At 41.2% G+C, this 14,923-nt stretch overlaps 1 protein-coding gene across 1 annotated transcript; it reads right to left on the bottom strand.

Moving 5' to 3' along the window:
* Positions 1 to 7,226: 7,226 nt before the first annotated feature.
* LOC138670973 (keratin, type II cytoskeletal 7-like) lies at positions 7,227 to 13,282 on the bottom strand. Its single transcript, XM_069758801.1, has 9 exons — positions 12,672 to 13,282; positions 12,171 to 12,400; positions 11,328 to 11,388; positions 10,763 to 10,858; positions 10,449 to 10,613; positions 9,218 to 9,343; positions 8,871 to 9,091; positions 8,691 to 8,725; positions 7,227 to 8,149 (listed from the first exon to the last, which is right to left on the bottom strand). Exons 1-9 carry the CDS (start codon positions 13,176 to 13,178, stop codon positions 7,887 to 7,889), a joined length of 1,704 nt encoding a protein of 567 aa, XP_069614902.1. The 5' UTR covers positions 13,179 to 13,282; the 3' UTR covers positions 7,227 to 7,886.
* Between the last annotated feature and the right edge of the window lie 1,641 nt (positions 13,283 to 14,923).

Below are 14,923 nucleotides of genomic sequence, written 5' to 3'. Positions count from 1 at the left end.
CGATCCTCTACACGTCCTCGCAACCACAGTAACCTCATACCAAAGACATACTGATAGGGAATTTAGATTGTGAGCCCCATCGGGGACAGTGATGATAATGTGTGCAAAATGTAAAGCGCTGCGGAATATGTTAGCGCTATATAAAAATAAAGATTATTATTATTATTATACCCATTCATCCAGCCCCCACTCCCCCAATTTCCCTATCTGGAGCACTATGGAACGCACGCTCTGTCTGCAATAAACTGTCATTTCTACATTACCTCTTTATCAATAACAAACTCTCCTTCCTCGGCATCACTGAAACCTGGCTCACCCCCTCGGCCTCTCCAGCCGCGCTTTCCTATGGTGGATTCCACCTCTCTCACACCCCTCGCACCAGCGGCAAGCATGGCGGAGGAGTTGGTTTTCTCCTGTCAGATAACTGCTCCTTCACCCTAATCCCACTTCCGCCCTCTGTTACCCTCCCTTCCTTTGAGGTGCATTCCGTGCGCATCTACTCCCCCTCCAACCTCCAACTGGCTGTCATCTACCGTCCCCCAGGGCCAGCCACCACCTTGTTTGACCACTTCACCACCTGGCTACTCCATTTCCTCACCGCTGACATCCCCACTATCATCATGGGCGACTTCAACATCCCCATTGACACTTCCCTCTCAGCTGCCACTAAACTTCTATCCCTCACTTCCTCCTTTGGCCTTGCTCAATGGTCTTCTACAGCCACCCACAAAGATGGTCACACACTGGACCCGCCTCTGCTCCCTATCTAACCTCTCGAACTCACCTCTTCCTCTTTCCGACCACAACCTACTCACATTCTCTTCCCTCTCCACTCCTTGTCTGCAACCCCCACCCCACAAACTCTCACACCCTCGCAGAAATCTCAAACACCTTGATCTTCACTCACTCTCGGAATCCCTCCTCCCTCTCGCAGACATAAGCTCCCTACACAATGCGGATGATGCTGCCGCTCTATATAACACCACAAGAGCTTTGGAATCTCTTGCCCCTCTCACACATACCAAAGCTCGCAAAATCAACAGACAGCCCTGACACACCAGCCTGACCAAAGAACTGAGGCGAGCTTCCAGGGCTGCTGAGCGCAGATGGAAAAGATCCCACTCCAATGAGCACTTCATCGCATTCAAACAGTCCCTCACCACTTTCAAAACCACACTCGCCATGGCAAAACAAACCTACTTCTCATCTCTCCTATCCTCCCTGTCTCACAACCCCAAACAGTTATTCAACACCTTCAATTCTCTCCTCTGCCCCCCAGCACCTCCTCCTTCCCCACTCATCTCAGCTGAAGACTTTGCCTCATTTTTCAAGCAGAAGATTGAGAACATCAGAGACAGTTTTAGTAAACAACCCCCAGAACCCTTCCTCCCAACTACCCGGCCCCCCACCTCCAAAACCAACTTCTCCACGATTACAGAAGACGGACTCTCCACTCTACTCTCAAGATTGCATCTCACCACCTGTGCACTTGACCCACTCCCATCCCACTTCATCCCAAACCTCACCACAGTCTTCATCCCAACCCTAACCCATCTCTTCAACCTATCACTAACAACTGGTGTTTTCCCCTCAAGCTTTAAACATGCCTCCATCACACCTATCCTCAAAAAGCCCTCCCTTGACCCATCCATGACTCTATCCTCCTCCTCCTGGACCTGTCCTCTGCCTTTGACACAGAGGACCATTCCCTGCTGCTACAGACCCTCTCATCCCTTGGCATCACAGACTTGGCCCTATCCTGGATCTCATCATACCTAACTGACCGGACATTCAGCGTCTCCCACTCACACACCACCTCCTCACCTCGCCCCTTATCTGTCGGAGTCCCTCAAGGTTCAGTTCTAGAACCCCTGCTCTTCTCCATTTACACCTTTGGCCTGGAACAACTCATAGAATCTCACGGCTTTCAGTATCATCTCTATGCTGACGACACACAGATCTACATCTCTGGACCAGATATCACCTCCCTACTAACCAGAATCCCTCAATGTCTGTCTGCTATTTCATACTTCTTCTCCACTAGATTTCTAAAACTTAACATGGACAAAACAGAATTCATCATCTTTCCCCCCATCTCACATGACCTCCCCAACGAACCTATCCATTACAGTAAACGGCTGCCCACTCTCCCCAGTCCCACAAGCCCGCTGTCTTGGGGTAATCCTTGACACTGATCTCTCCTTCAAACCACATATCCAAACCCTTTCCACTTCCTGCCGCCTGCAACTCAAAAATATTTCACGGATCCGCACATTCCTAAACCAAGAATCTGCAAAAACCCTAGTCCATGCCCTCATCATCTCCCGCCTCGACTACTGTAACCTTCTGCTCTGTGGCCTCCCCTCTAACACTCTTGCACCCCTCCAATCTATTCTAAACTCTGCTGCCAGACTAATCCACCTGTCCCCCCGCTATTCCCCGGCCTCTCCCCTCTGTCAATCCTTGCACTGGCTCCCCATCACCCGGAGACTCCAGTACAAAAACCTAGCCATGACATACAAAGCCATCCACAACCTGTCTACTCCATACATCTGTGACCTCGTCTCCCGGTATTTTCCTGCACGCAACCTCCAATCCTCACAAGATCTCCTTCTCTACTCCCCTCTTATCTCCTCTTCCCACAATCACATACAAGATTTCTCTCGTGCATCCCCCCTACTCTGGAACTCTCTACCACAACATATCAGACTCTCACCTACCATCGAAACCTTCAAAAAGAACCTGAAGACGAACCTCTTCCGACAAGCCTACAACCTGCAGTAACCACCGATCGACCAAACCGCTGCATGACCAGCTCTACCCTAACCCACTGTATCCTCACCCATCCCTTGTAGATTGTGAGCCCTCGCGGGCAGGGTCCTCTCTCCTCCTGTACCAGTTGTGACTTGTATTGTTCAAGATTATTGTACTTGTTTTATTATGTATACCCCTCCTGACATGTAAAGCGCCATGGAATAAATGGCGCTATAATAATAAATAATAATAATAATACCAATTTTCAGTTTATTGCAAATACATAGCACAAAATATATTGTGAGGCATAAATTTGGCCTGTTTTACTCCAATGGGCTTCTGTTTAAAAGTCGGAAATTAATTCTTGTCTTAGTAAACTCCCCACAAAGAGATAATTTTTTTTGTAAATGTTCTCATATTTACAGAAAAATATTGAAAAATATTGAAACTTTTTGCATTTTTGTGAAAGGGCATGGCGGGAAGGATCACCGCCTCCGACTACCTTATAGATTTAGTATAAAGGTTCATTCAGACTATGGGGCTGTTCATATGGCCAGTTCATGCAAAATCGCAGAGACATGTCCAATATTGATCAGCATGTTGGATCAAAATCGACAGTGCAAGTCTATGGGCCGTGAAAAAATCGGACTCCACTCGTATAGATAGATAAAAGTAGGTGGAGAAACTTTTTATTTTACATACAAGAACAACTGGTCACGCTCGGACGAAACACAAGCCAAACTCTGATGAAACTCTGAAAACACTTGACTTGTGAATAAGATCTTACTTGAGAAAGAAATTGGCAAAAATCACAGTATAATCTACTATAGTTTCTATTTCTGGCATACAGACAGTCCAAGATCTGCCAATGCTTCTTCGTAAATTTGGTGCAATAGTTTTCAGTGGAACCAGGGTTCATTCACGCATCAGTTTTTCACGTACTAGTGCTATTCATCCATTGCAAATCTGTAACCGAGCCACCATCTGTAATGTGTCATTAAAAATTCTGATGTCTTCCTATGTGAGAAAGGGACAGGTGAGCACCAGAGGCCGGGCCTACTGCTACTGCTGCCCTCCCTATAGCTTCACCTCTGACCAACTGTGCAAGCTTTAATTCGATCAGTTACAATATTTTTGATAACTTTAAAACATTTTTAATATTTTTTGCTGAATGAGCATATTAGAAATTGACTATATTGACAGAATCAGATGAGCTTTTCAGAGAATGAGAGGCCTACAGCTATTGTCCTGCAAGCTGCTATGTTCATCCAGCTAGAGGCAAAAATCCTATTTGTCCCGCATCTGACCTTTTTTATCAGAGTAATTCTGGGGATAGGTAAAATATTCTGCAAATCTTGCACTTTCATGACACTGTGCTGCCAAATATTCCATTGTGAACGCAAAGGACATTTCAACTCAGATACTTTTAAAATAATAAACTAAGTCATATTCATCTACTGTTACCCATGTGGATCCAGGCTATTCTCATGCGGGCACATCCCCATGAGAAAGCATGTATGCAAAACACACGTCAGGGCAACCTGGAGAGCACATCTATCCTTTTACATCATGAGTAAGCTGAGCAACTGGCATTAACTTATGTATATATCTTTGGAACAGGCATGCACATGGGCTTTAGGAATAAAAATGATATGCATCACATGATTTCACTAGACTTGTGGCCCTTGCTCTTTGCACTTTTGTAATCTGAGATTGATGTAATCCTTCTTCTCCTGTGTTTGGGATTGAATATTACCGTTCCATTTTTTTCTTCCTCCTTATTGGACCACGATATTTTGCATGTAAGGTTATTTTAATCCTATTTCAGTAAAAACTCTTGTATTCTCTTTGGTGGTTTGTGTCTACTCCAACATTGGTGGGTTTATACGCTTTGACAGTTTTGAGTACTTCACCTCTTTACTCTTTTAAATTATTAAGGTTGAACACTTAAAGTGGGCATCTGGGACTTTTCAAAAAAACAAAAAATGTACCTAAGCACTAACAGGCAGCTAATTGCAGGTTACCTGCCTGTTGGTCTGGCGCCGTTCTTCCCTGATACAGAGCAGTCAAAGATGCTCATGCCGGGGATTGAGATGCCTGTGCTGACATCACGTCTACAGAGTGGAGACTTCTTTTCCGGTCCGCTCTGCAGACATGTCAGGACTTCCGAGGTCATTCTGATTGACAGCCAGATCCCTGCTGCCTAACTGGGGTATCCGGCTGTCAATCAGACTGACTTTGGAAGTTCCAGCCCATCTCATCAGCAAAGGGAACTGAATCCCTGTCAGAAGCGATCCATGACTGCTCTGTATCGAACAACCCCGTTCACAACAGGCAGCTAAGTTGCAATTACCTGCCTGTTAGTGATTAGACACATTTTTTGCTTTCTGAAAAGACCCAGATACCTCCTTTAAAATGGTTATGTTCCCAGCCTGGATACATGGTATGTGCTAGATTAATGTTTTGACGGTGTCCCTCACAATTTTGGCTAAGCACACTGCTATTTAAAAAAAATCGTTAACCATCCTCCAAGAGAAATGTCTCCCGACAACCCAGGAGAAATATGGTGATGAAAAAAGCTTTTTCCACCATCCTGGATCACCCAGTCTCAAGGCAGAAGTGATAACTAAGTGGCTCAGTGAACAAAACCTTGTAATTTTGGCTACATCGTCAGGAAACTCCCCAGATTTCAATCTCATTGAAAACTTGTGGCCAATACCTAAAAAGTGGATGGACAAACAAAACATAGAGATTTTGATAAACTCCAAGAACTGATTAGGGAAGAATGAGATGTCAAAAGTCAGGATTTGGCCAGAAGCTGATATCTCACACGCCAGGGCGAAGTGCTGAAGTCTTTAAAAATAAAGGTCAACACTGTATATATTGAGTCTTTGCGTAGACTTGATGTATTAGCAAAAGTACAAAAACATATGAAATTCTTATCATTGTTACTACCAGTAACCATAGAAACATCTGACTAAAAGATGTAAAAACATTAAAGCAGCATACTTTTGTGGAAAAACAAAATCTGTGTCAATCTAAAAACTTTTGTCCAAAGCTGTATTGTATAGCTGCACTATTTACGTACATTATATATCAGCACTATTTATGTATTAGAATGCAGTATTTGTCTGTGTAATACACCTACACTATTTGTATCAATGTGAATCAAAACTAACTGCACAAAAATGTATAGAAATTCAACAAGGATGAGTTAGGTGGAGGTTTGTGTGAACTTAGGTTGTTCAGAAGAGGGAAGTGTCAAGTGCTTACCGGATGAGGTAGATGCTCTAAACGGTAGGCCAGGGTGAGAAGCAAGGACCAAAGGCGATGATGCAGCAGAGTTTGACTTTCCAGGTACCACATGGATCAGTGTAGACCAGTACAGCAGGACATGCAGAACCGCAGATGGGCAAATGCAGCTGGAGGCACTAGATGCAGCAGAGATAGATATGCAGATTGTATCCAAACATTAGAGATGTATAGGCCAGCTAGCATCTTGCAGCAAGAGTATGGTTCTCAGGAGCATAGCAGAGATGTTTAGATAAACTAGCATCTTGATATTCGAAGTGCAGTTCACACCGCAATAGCAGAGGCTTATGAAGGTTTGAAAAACATCTAGAATAGTTGAGAGAAATTGGTTATCTGGAACCTGAGCTGGACTGAGCTTAGTAGCAAATGATGGTACCCGTATAGACGTCAGGAGTAGATAAGGATACAATTAGATACCTAAGCCTAGTGGAAGGTGAAGCTGAGCTCCTGACAAACATGTGGTAGCAGAGAACTGTACAACCTCAATACTCAGACAACGAGCAGGTACCCGAGCGGGCATTAAAAGGCCATGGATGATAACATCATAGAAGGATGCTACTTTATCACAGTAATGCAGTGTGAACAAGCTCAAAGAGATCCAGCCACAAGGAAAGAAAGGAACCGAGCCTGGCACCGGAGCCAGGACAGATGAGTAACAATGTCTAGCTACAGGTCAGCTCCACCATCTTACAAATCTCTGCTTGACTTTTGGCTTAACAATTAGTTGCTACTGGCTTCCTTCACTGATCAGCTCCTCATAGGAGACAATAAACGTTAAATCCCATTCTTGGCTAAAAGCCACCTCTCAAGTGCCTGCCATCTAAAAATGGATACGATTAGAAGGAAGTGATCAATAGTCCTCCCTGTAATATTTGCACTACATTGATTTTTTTCTAGAAAACTTACCAAAATAACCAAAGATGGCTAAAAAGACATCAAGGAGGTTAAACGAATTCTAAAGTTAATTTTTTTTTGGACTTTGTTTGCCTAATTGGAAGTCAGTGGTTCTTTTGCATAAAATTTGAATCCCACTTTTGGGATGCAAACAGAAGCCGCTGACGTCAGGAACAGAGATATAGTATGATACCAGCCTTAATACCACCACTTTTATCATTTACTTCTAGATTTTGTATTTATTAAAATACTTACAGACAAGGCAATTATTTAAGGGATGTGCTTTATTTCCATTCTTACATAAAAAAATAAGCATTTGATGACATTTGACATCTGATCTGAAATCTTTTTGCGAGTACTTTAAACTGCAAAATACAGTAAAAACCCACAACCAGACAAAAACCAACTTGTAGGTACTTATTCTATAAAAGAGAAGGAGGCTGAAAAAGACTTGAAATGTTTTCAGTGGTTTGTAATGGCAGTGTATTTGATTTTTTTTTTAATATATATATATATTGAGATAATTCTATAAAGCAAATGTTGCTATTCCTTAGGAATCATGGCAACCACTGCATATCATTGTAATGTAACCAAGGTCCAGGATTAATCAAAAAGCACAGATTGTGACTGGTATTGTAGCTCAGCTCCAATGAATAGGGCTGAGATACAATACATACTGCATGCAACTTCTAGACAGGTGTGGTCCTATTTTTTAAAAAAACTGACGCCATGATTTTCTGATTGTGGACAATCCCTTTAATATGATTTGTATTTTACATAATTTGTAAGGACAGTTGCAACTGTTTTGTACCTACTCCTCATTCATAGAATACACGTCAGCACACATTCTCAGGAAATAGGATTATATTGATTACAGAGTGAATGCTGCACATTAATCACTCATTCATGTGGCCAATACTCCATATTCAGAAATCAGATGCGTGGTAAGCTCTCAGGCTTTCGGTTGTGGAGACGATCTTCACTGCTGCACGCTTGGAATCTTGTCTTCCGGAACTTGAAACACTTCCTCCATATCCTGAGGAGAAGCCACTTCCACCTCCGGAACCTGAAATACTTCCTCCATATCCAGAGGAGAAGCCACTTCCACCTCCGGACATTGAAACACCTCCTCCATATCCAGAGGAGAAGCCACTTCCCCCACCACCACCAGATGCGGAGTTCACAACCGCTGCGGAAAGAATTAGAAGATATTGTTGGATTTTTCTATTTTAACTTTGTATAATAAAGGTTATATGTCTTGTTTATAGATTTATTTCTACTGTCCATCGTAGTATCAACATAAAATTGGGCAACATTTACGGTATCTAAAATGTCAACCCTTAAAGTTGTCTTTGATAGATTCATACTGCATTTTTTTCCTATGCATAGTGTATACGCCAGGAAAGTTCCCAACATATACCAGTTCATCCATCTCTATAGGGCCAAATGGAGGCAAAAATAAATCAATAATTTCTTTTTGGCTTCTATCTGACCAATATACATCAGTTTACTACAAAAGAAAGTAGACTTTGCTTTGATATCCTGCAGGTTGCACTGAAATCCTTGAAACTAGTGGATAGCTACAACTAACTGATTGACCGCTTTGTTTAAGGCGGAATAAAAATATAGTTGTCCTCTGTCATAACTTACTATCTTGGGAATAGCTCTTTAATTATGTGCAAATCATACTTTTAGTCTATCAATATTTAGTTTGGTACCAAGATACTTACAGACACTGACTGGATTAACAATTTCTCCAGAGATCCTGTAAAAAAAAAGAAAACATTTATTTTCTATTGATGAAAATTATGATTATCATCCTGTTAGGATTACATTTAGGGTTGCCCTTCATAATTTTGGATTGGGCAATGCCATATAAATAAGGATTTAATTGTTGGAATATTACTTGCCTGCTCTCCTCTCCCTCCAGCAGGGCCCTGTAGGTGGCAATTTCAACATCCAAAGACAGCTTGACATTCATCAGTTCCTGGTATTGACGGAGTTGAAGGGCCATCTCTTGTTTCAATCTTTGCAATGCTGCCTCCAGTTCTGCCAGCTTACCCCTGGCATCACTGAGAGCCCTCTCTCCTCTTTCCTCTGCCTCGGCAACGGCTAATTCAAGGCTGGCAATCTAGAAAAGTACAATCAATTGACAGATAGTTAGATGGAGCCAGTTTTGCACTATGGTCAAGGTAAGAAAACTGGCAAGGAAAGTAAGCATTTATTGCGCTCTTGCTAACTAAAAAGAGAAAATTACCTGTTTCTTCACATTTTCAATTTCTGCTTTAAGTCTCTGGATTTGTCTGTTAAGTTGTGAAATTTCATTCTTGGTGTTCTTTACTTCATCACCCTGCTGGCCGGCTGCACTTTGCAATTGTTGGAACTGTTGAAAAAGCAGTAAAGCGATAAAAATGAGAAAAAGAGAAATGACTGCAATTCCTGATTTTTGCAGTTCCCACATATAAAACTTAAGAATTTAAAGGGCCCCCTAATAAAGTCAATGATAGCCCCCTATTGACTACATAACTATAGGGAAGCCAAATGAGAGTTGATGAACAGTAATGTCTAAAGATTCCCATAGACATTAAATTAAAATTTTCCAAACCCCCCATGTAGGTGGGATCCGTGACAGTCTAACATGTAAGAGGGCCTTCTGACTGTTTCCCAACAGATGGTTTTCGAGGAAAGAAGAATTCACCCTGTTGAAAATAATTAACCCATCCTTTTGTTGTCCAGGAGATGAGCCACTGGAAAAGTAGTCTGGCATGAAAGAGTTGGCTCCCTTCTGTGAACAATGGGAGTCACCATTGTGAGCCACCTGCATTTTCGCTCAGGATAAATTGCGGGATTTGGCCACCGATGTGGCCGAAAAATCCCTCTCACAATGCCTGAAAACTGACTAGTCATCTGTAGGTTGTAGATAGCGGGGGTTTCCATTGCATTAGACCGCATTGCTTTTAACTGAATTATGTATTTATCTACTATTTAATAGGTATATATTTGAGGTCCAAAGCCAGCTATTTTTGGTGAGCGGACCCTAACAAACCAGATCACCACTGACCATCAATACTGGCAGCAGATGTCTCATAAAAAATTCTGGAGAGCTCAGCTGCTCCAAGTGATCATGTTATGGGGAAGTCATGGAAGATAGCTGTGGGCTGAATGATAGCTGGAGGCCATTGACATTCACTGTATTACAATCAGCAGTATAATTATAATAGGTACAGGGGATACAATAGCAACCTGGAGACTAGGTGGGCCCCAAAACTCCCTTTGGTCTAAAGCAGACGACCAATACAATTAAAGTCCCATGATAGCTGGGGGCCTTTTTAGAGATTTTGCATTAGGGTTCATGAGATTGAAGTTACACCACTGATTACAATCAAGTAACCCGAGCTGAACATAATATCAAATATACAGGAAATGTGAAACAAATGGCACGAGCATTTTTTGTTTCTCTCTTATTTTCTGTAATGCACAGTTCTAACCTTGTTCTTGTAGGCATCTTCTGCTTCAGCTTTGCTCCTGTTTGCTAGATCATCATATTGAGCCTTCACTTCAGCGATGATATCATCAAGGTTCAGGGACCTATTGTTGTCCATTGATAGAATGACAGAGGTGTCGGACACTGCCTGCTTAATGTCACCAAGTTCCTGCAAATTAAAAGGGAAAGGTGAAAATGATGAGAACAATAGTAAAACAATTTCTTTGTCATAGTCTTGCTGCCTATTGTTGTACATTAATTATTTTTTGTATAATTTAGCATTTGAGTTACAGCTTTACCACTAAGGCTCTTAGATACCTGTTCATACAGAGCTCTTAGGAAGGCGATCTCATCATTCAGTGCATTGACTCTAGCTTCCAGCTCTACCTTGCCTAGATAGGCTGCATCAACATCCTACAAATTAAGAAGACAGAGAAATTATAATGATTCTGTATTAAAAATGTAATTACGGTAAATCAGTCGACAAAATGGTAAGTAATTAATATGTATCCTCCATTATATTAAATTTACATTCATTTTGCAATATATAACTGAAATATACGGATAATATGATTTGGTGCTCCCTGGGATGGCAGCGAGACCACTAGAGATAGAGAACCAATAGATCAGATTGACTCTTGATAAGTAACCTTCCCCCTCCCTACAGGCCCCAGTAATATTGGGGGTGAAGAAACCCAGCCCAAGCATCAATGCATTCCTGTGAAAAAGAATCTAGTAGTCCTTTGGACAAATTCATTATATATTCATGCTAACACTCCACAAAAAAGACATTATCTGCATAAAGATGTCTTCTATAAATTATACGGCATGTGTTTGTAATGCACATTAGCATTTTTTGGGTGACTTGGCATGACGTTCTCACCTTTTTAAGTACCACAAATTCATTCTCTGCTGCAGCTCTGAGGTTAATTTCATCCTCGTACCTAATGAAAAAAATTAATTTCTAGATTTTGGTATAAAGAAATATATACATATATACATTTATCCTAGCGACATGCAACAAATTATAATTCGATCAATTATTATAATCTTAAGGTATTGACCCACAACCACATGGGGAATACTAAAATAGTTTTAATATGCAAAGAAACTCCAAATTGCTAAAACCGTTTACTACTGAAATAAATTAATTAATTAAATAAAATTATAACTATAAATTTGTTCTCAAAGTTACTACTACTAATTAGGTCAATAACAGACTAAATTGCAGACTTTATGTTGAAAAATAACCAATAACAGGAGGTGAGAAAGTGATGAGCCTCAATTTTTCCTTTCCCTTGGTTTTACAGTCATGAGGAACAAGATCAGACAGATCAGAAACATTTGATTTGCGGGAGTCCAATCTCAAAAAGGGTTGGGCTCTCCATTGAAATGAATGAGAGTTACTTTAAGGACATGTCAGGAATTAGTAGTATTTCCGGCGGTCAGACCTCAAAACCATAAAAATGCTTTGGCATGCCATGAAAATAACTTTTGAAGTAAACCCGTTTAAATCTGCAAGCCCAATGACCACCGGTTCTTAGTGTGAGGACTGTCGCTACTTAGACATTTGAGTGAGACATGAGAGATACGAACGTCAGATTTCATTAATCTATCCGTGCAATGTATTTAACAGAAATGATATACAAAGCCTGAAGATGGACCCGTACCTCCTAGATAAAGCTTTATCAGCCTAAAGCTCCTTGTAGGAGTCTTATTAACATACCTGCGTTTAAACTCTTCAACCCGATCTTGTTCATTGCGCAGCTCTGACTCAAGACGACCTTTGTTACTCTGTAAGCCATCCAATTGACTCTTCAATGAATTAATGTAAGCATTAAAAAGAGCATCAATGTTACTTTTTTGACCACTCAAACCGCTTGGACCGCCTTGTTGTTGCTGCAGCAGGTTCCATTTGGTCTCAAGAACTTTATTCTGCTGCTCAAGGAATCGAACCTATGAAAAGATGACAAGACACATAACATAGTGCATGTGGCTTGTCTACAGTAATGCAGTAAGTCAAATGCATTGTATTACACTGTACCAGTAGATCACCACCATAACAACTTCAACATCAAAGCATGCCCACAGTGATATTCATGTTATGTTTCGCACATATAAGAAATCAATAGCATTATTATACTCTGTAATCTACTATCTCTGGAAGTTGCTAAAATATTATCTATGACATTATTCATGTAGAGTAGAAATGTGATAAATATTATACCTTGTCAATAAAGGATGCGAACTTGTTATTCAGGGTCTTAATCTGTTCTCTTTCTTCTTGTTTGACTACTGAAATGTTTGGATCAATTTCTAAAGAGAGTGGTGCTAAGAGACTTTGGTTGACGGTCACATTTACAATGCCTGGAGATGGTAAGGCAGCTCCAGAACCACCGAATCCTCTGCCTCCTCCGCCTGCTCCTGAGCTGCCAAATCCAAAACCAGCACCAGCACCGGATATCTTACTGTTGCCAGCACCAAAGTTAAGAAGACTTCGGCTACCAAACCCTCCACCTGATGCAGCACCACCAAACCCTCCACTAGATGCAGCACCAAACCCTCCGCTAGATGCACCACCAAACCCTCCGCTAGATGCAGCACGAAAACTTGATCCAACACGTTGAGCAGAAGAGTTGAAGCCGATCCTGTTGCCACCACCCCCTACAGAGGCTGAGCTAAAGCCTTTGGAAGATGCTCCAAATGAGCTTGAAACGCGTTGACTCCGACTCATTGTAGAAGATGGCACTCGAGGACGAAAGAGAAGAGAGGTTGGTGACGACAAGTTCTGCAAATGAACAAGGGCACTGACTTGGCTTCTCTTTTGCTTATATTTGCCAAAATCTGGGCTTGGTCACTTTTTTGAGGAAGATCAATTTACATTTCGGCCTTGGAGAAATATGTTGTTCTCGACCTGTTAAACTTACTTAAAAGCAAGTATGTTGTTTAGCTTGAAGGCTTCTGAAAAATTGCTGCTGCAAACTTACATAATTTAGAGTTCCTGAAAAAGCATAAAAATAATTGCTAATTGTGACAAGTGACATTCATTGTAGCTCTACCTGTTTCAAGGTTGTGCAGAAGACAATGGACTATTAGACGGACCAATTGCAGGCTTCATACCAGACATGTTTTAAGAGCATTGTTGCCTATGGAAAATTTGTCAGAAATGTGCGAACATACAGTATAGTCATAGTGAGGCATTTCTTTGCCTGCAGCAAACATTTAATTTGCTCCCTTGGCCAGTTATAGAAATACCAAGGTCATACTAAGGTAGCAGAGAATATAGCCCACCAGCAAACACGATATCAAGGTCCATTCTTAGAGATTTCATATAAAAATGCAAATAAAGAGTCTGAATAATGAATTATGACACACTAACCACAATATAAGTCTCAAGGCTAGAGTCACACGACATGCGAGAGAATCGGGACGATTATCTGAGTACAAATATGAGCTCAAACTCGCGCATGCTGAGATTTTTTTCCTTGGATGGGTCCGGTTTTGTTGCCCCCTAGAATAACATTGGTCCAAGTGTTTTGTCGGATTGCACTCAGACCAATAATACGGTGGTGTGAGAGAGCCCTAATATTCAGTCTCACCAATACAACATAATTTAACAGTCTGCACTGCATTCATACAGAACAATGAGGCCGAATGATCTGTGGTTTTGCTACATAATTATGCAGTCTATGTGAAATACTCATTTAAATGAACTTTTAAAGTGAAAAAGATGATTATAAATATGAGATTCAAGGCCATGGAATGGAAATTAATCATACAGATGTGGGATTTTTTTCTGTAATTTTAAGCGATTACTGGTATATGACATAATAACTATACTTATGTTGAAATGCAAAAAGAAAATGTTTGCAAAAAATGGTAATATGTTTTCTATGCAGAAAATCGTTACTAAAGTGGTTGAGCTGGTAGTATAAGTATGAGCTTCCATGGTGAGATAGCTACAGGAAAGGTTGCAGTCACACCTCAGGAAGCCCAAGGGCACTCTAAAAGATTGCAGAAGGACAGTGCTGTGCACAGGTATTGGTGGCATGTCTATAGATTCTGTGATGTTGGGTGGACATGAGCTCACATGAGATACAACTTACTCCACTCTCAATTCAGACCACTTGCTCTTTGGGACAATAGATGTATGGCTGTTTTTTGGAGGACAGCTGCCATGTTTTTCTAGAATGAGATAAAAAAAAGAAAGGGATTGGAGAAATGTAGATATCTCCAAGCAATAGATGAGAGAGGAGGACGAGGGTAGATGCCAATTGTATGTTCCTCATGTGTGAATGTGCAATAGCTCTGGTAGAAGCAGTTTCACAATAGTATTTCACGTGCTGATTAGTGATGATGAGGGAGTGTACTCGCTGCTCGGGTTTTCTCGAGCACGTTCGGGTGATCTCTGAGTATTTGTTAGTGTTCGGAGATTAAGTTTTTATCGCCACAGCCGAATGATTTCCAGCTATTAGCCAG

Source organism: Ranitomeya imitator, chromosome 3 (genome assembly GCF_032444005.1).
Source record: "Ranitomeya imitator isolate aRanImi1 chromosome 3, aRanImi1.pri, whole genome shotgun sequence".
In the NCBI taxonomy this organism is placed as follows: Eukaryota; Metazoa; Chordata; class Amphibia; order Anura; family Dendrobatidae; genus Ranitomeya; species Ranitomeya imitator.
Note: the sequence above shows the minus strand (reverse complement) of the source record. Positions and strands in the feature narration are given on the sequence as shown.